A 2,862-nucleotide genomic window follows, 5' to 3' on the forward strand; every position below is an offset into this window, starting at 1 on the left:
CTTTCGGGCATGAATGTGGTACCATGTTGTGCAGTACCATTAATAGATCCAAATACCATACTTTCTTTTCCACAAGCAACTTCATTTGAAGAGGTAAACAACTCTGGCTGCTTGTTATCACATGTAACCAGTCACAGTAGTTCAGTACCAAGAATCTGTATTACAGTTCTTACTATTCAAAGAATTAAAAGTATAAATACCTATCAATGACTAAATAATTGTCCTAAAGCAGGTTTCTGAAACTAGATAGAAGTTCTCAAAGAAGTTTTTGTACCAATAAATAGTCAATTTGTGAATCCACAGAGTTTGGTACTTGCTACTGTAGTAAGCCACAAAAATATGATTGCAAAACTATAGTTTAAATGTTTGATTGCTCTGGAAAAGTTCCAAATGCTCCTTTTGCTTTTTTCCCCCCACCAAGACATATGAATTGCAGAGATTTCTAGAAGTTCTCACAATGCAGCGATCAAAATCAAATTGAGAAAGGAGTCATACAGCATTAGACTCTAGAGGAGCAAAGACAAACCACACTTACTATTGACTGCAGTTTATATAGTGCTCAACCATATTTAAGTGCTTTGCAGACTCTAAATAGAAATTGGCACAAAATTACACATTTCTCCATCTTCAGAAAACAAAAGATGGAAGACAGATACGGGAAAGCCAAACCATCTTTAACACAGCCTTTCATTAAGCAATACAGCAAAGCTTACTTAATGATGTAGACTAATGATGCATGTACAAATACACTGGTAGTCTCCAGTTTGAAGTGGAATTCTAATTTTTCTTCATTAAAATGTGAATCATAACCTGGCTTGATCATCCTAGTTATTAAGTATGGCTACTTAAATTTCTGCTTTATACAAGTACTTGCAGGAAATGGGACAATTTAGAGCTGGGTTTTACTGTGAATTTAGAAGACTCCAAAAAAAAAAAAAACCAAAACGAGGGCTTCTGAATACCACTGTTGATTATAACTGATGTCACAAAGACCTTACAGACCTCATTTTGCAAGCACCTTTCAGATTAACCATTTGCACTTCACACAAACACCTGCATTAGTATTATGGAAAATAAAAGTTCAGTCTGCTTATACCAGCATAATTATTAAAACTTGGGGTTTTTTTAGAATTTACAATAGCAAGTACCAGACATTATTTGCATAATTAGTTTATTTTGCTGACTCTACTAAACAAATATAAGCACTAATGTCTTAGTTCATCTCAGTAGTACTCTGCTCAGCTTTAGAAGCTTGATATGACTTGGTACAAGAGGTCACATGCCGATGAAAACTGTCCCGCCACATAAATCTCTTCCCACAGATGTTACACTCATATGGTTTTATGCCTGTATGAATTTTCATGTGGCCTACCAGATGGTGTTTCATTTTGAATTTCTTACCACAGACACCACAGCCGTAAGGTCGAAGACCAAGGTGCATGCTCATATGCCGATCTCTCTGACTTTTGTGTGTAAAGCTTTTACCACACTGACAAGGATACAGCTTATCAGCATGTGAGAATCCAGTGAGTGAAGTTTCTTCTTTAATTCCTGTAGCCATGTCAATGCCTTCACCATAGCCTGCTGCTATCATAAGATCCTGTCTGTGAGCACTTAAATTCCCATCTGCCCTTTCACCAGAAAATTCTTCCATAGAAGAGCCATAGAAGTCAACTTGTTCATCATAATTACTTTCATCTGCCTGTTCATCAAATTCTGCTTCCATTTTTTTGTCACCTATATGGAAGTCTTCAACACCTGAAGACTGGATTGAATGATCTGCCTGAATGGCATTCATGGATTCAGAAACTTGGTGTTCATCATAAGGATTATCAACACCTTCACAGTCTTGTTCAAATCTTTCCGGTTTTACGTGGATCCACCGCTTGTGAGACATGATGCTGGGTTTGCTATACATAGGTCTGGTATACTGATACTCTGCACTATCACTAGTTCCTTCTTCACCATCCTGGCTCGTCATGCCAGTGCTAAGTCTATCATGTTCTGTTGAAGAATTACTGGGAAGGTACTCATGTTCTGTCAGTTGACATGACAGTTCATCTTTAGAACTCTCTTCTTCATTTTCACCATCCCTTAGTTCCTGCACTTTGTGGAATTCTGTCTGTCCTCCAGAGCCAAGTTCAAAGGTTTCAACGAGGCCATTGTAGCTACTACTGCTCGGGGACTGATGGTCACTGCCATGGTTCATCTTCTGACACAGAACTGTTGGGTTCCCCTCTAGCACTTCAGTGCATTTATCCACTACATGCCACATCTGAAGGAAACTTGCTGCTGTCAGATAACTAACAATTTCTGGAGCAGGCATTACCAGCCGACCTGTATAGGTAGACAGAAGAATGTTTTCAAATACTCTGGGATTCATCACATCAGGCAAAACTATTCGCCTGCTGTTTTTTAGGAGAACCTGATCACAGAAGTATGGTGAGCTAGCTGCAAGAACAGCTTTATGGGCTCTGAAGAGATGGCCCTGAACTACAATGGACACATCACATAATTGTCCTTGCTGGCGCTGCTGGTTTAACTTCTGCAAAATGGTGCTAGAAAAATCCGGAAATTCCACTCGAAAAGAGCTTGACCCAGACTCCATTTCATTACAAATTTAGTGTTGTGCTGTAAGGAAGAAAAGATAAATCAGAAATTCTACTTAGTAAAGTACTTATCTTTCAATTTCCTTCTACACGTTAACAAATAATACTTCAGCAGATTCACGTGGACATTCACCCAACATTTTCTGGAACCTACGTCACTGCTGTATGTCTATTTCTCCTACCCCACCTCATCTCTCTCTTTTGAAAGATGTATTCAGGCCAGAAATTGCTATAACAGTACATTCTGTTGTGT

At 38.6% G+C, this 2,862-nt stretch overlaps 1 protein-coding gene across 1 annotated transcript; it reads right to left on the reverse strand.

Moving 5' to 3' along the window:
- Window positions 1–1,165: 1,165 nt before the first annotated feature.
- On the reverse strand, window positions 1,166–2,611 carry ZBTB43 (zinc finger and BTB domain containing 43). Its single transcript, XM_084272643.1, has one exon. It carries the CDS (start codon window positions 2,606–2,608, stop codon window positions 1,214–1,216), a length of 1,395 nt encoding a protein of 464 aa, XP_084128769.1. The 5' UTR covers window positions 2,609–2,611; the 3' UTR covers window positions 1,166–1,213.
- Window positions 2,612–2,862: the final 251 nt, after the last annotated feature.

Source organism: Gallinula chloropus, assembly GCF_964237585.1.
Source record: "Gallinula chloropus genome assembly, chromosome: 18".
Classification (NCBI taxonomy): Eukaryota; Metazoa; Chordata; class Aves; order Gruiformes; family Rallidae; genus Gallinula; species Gallinula chloropus.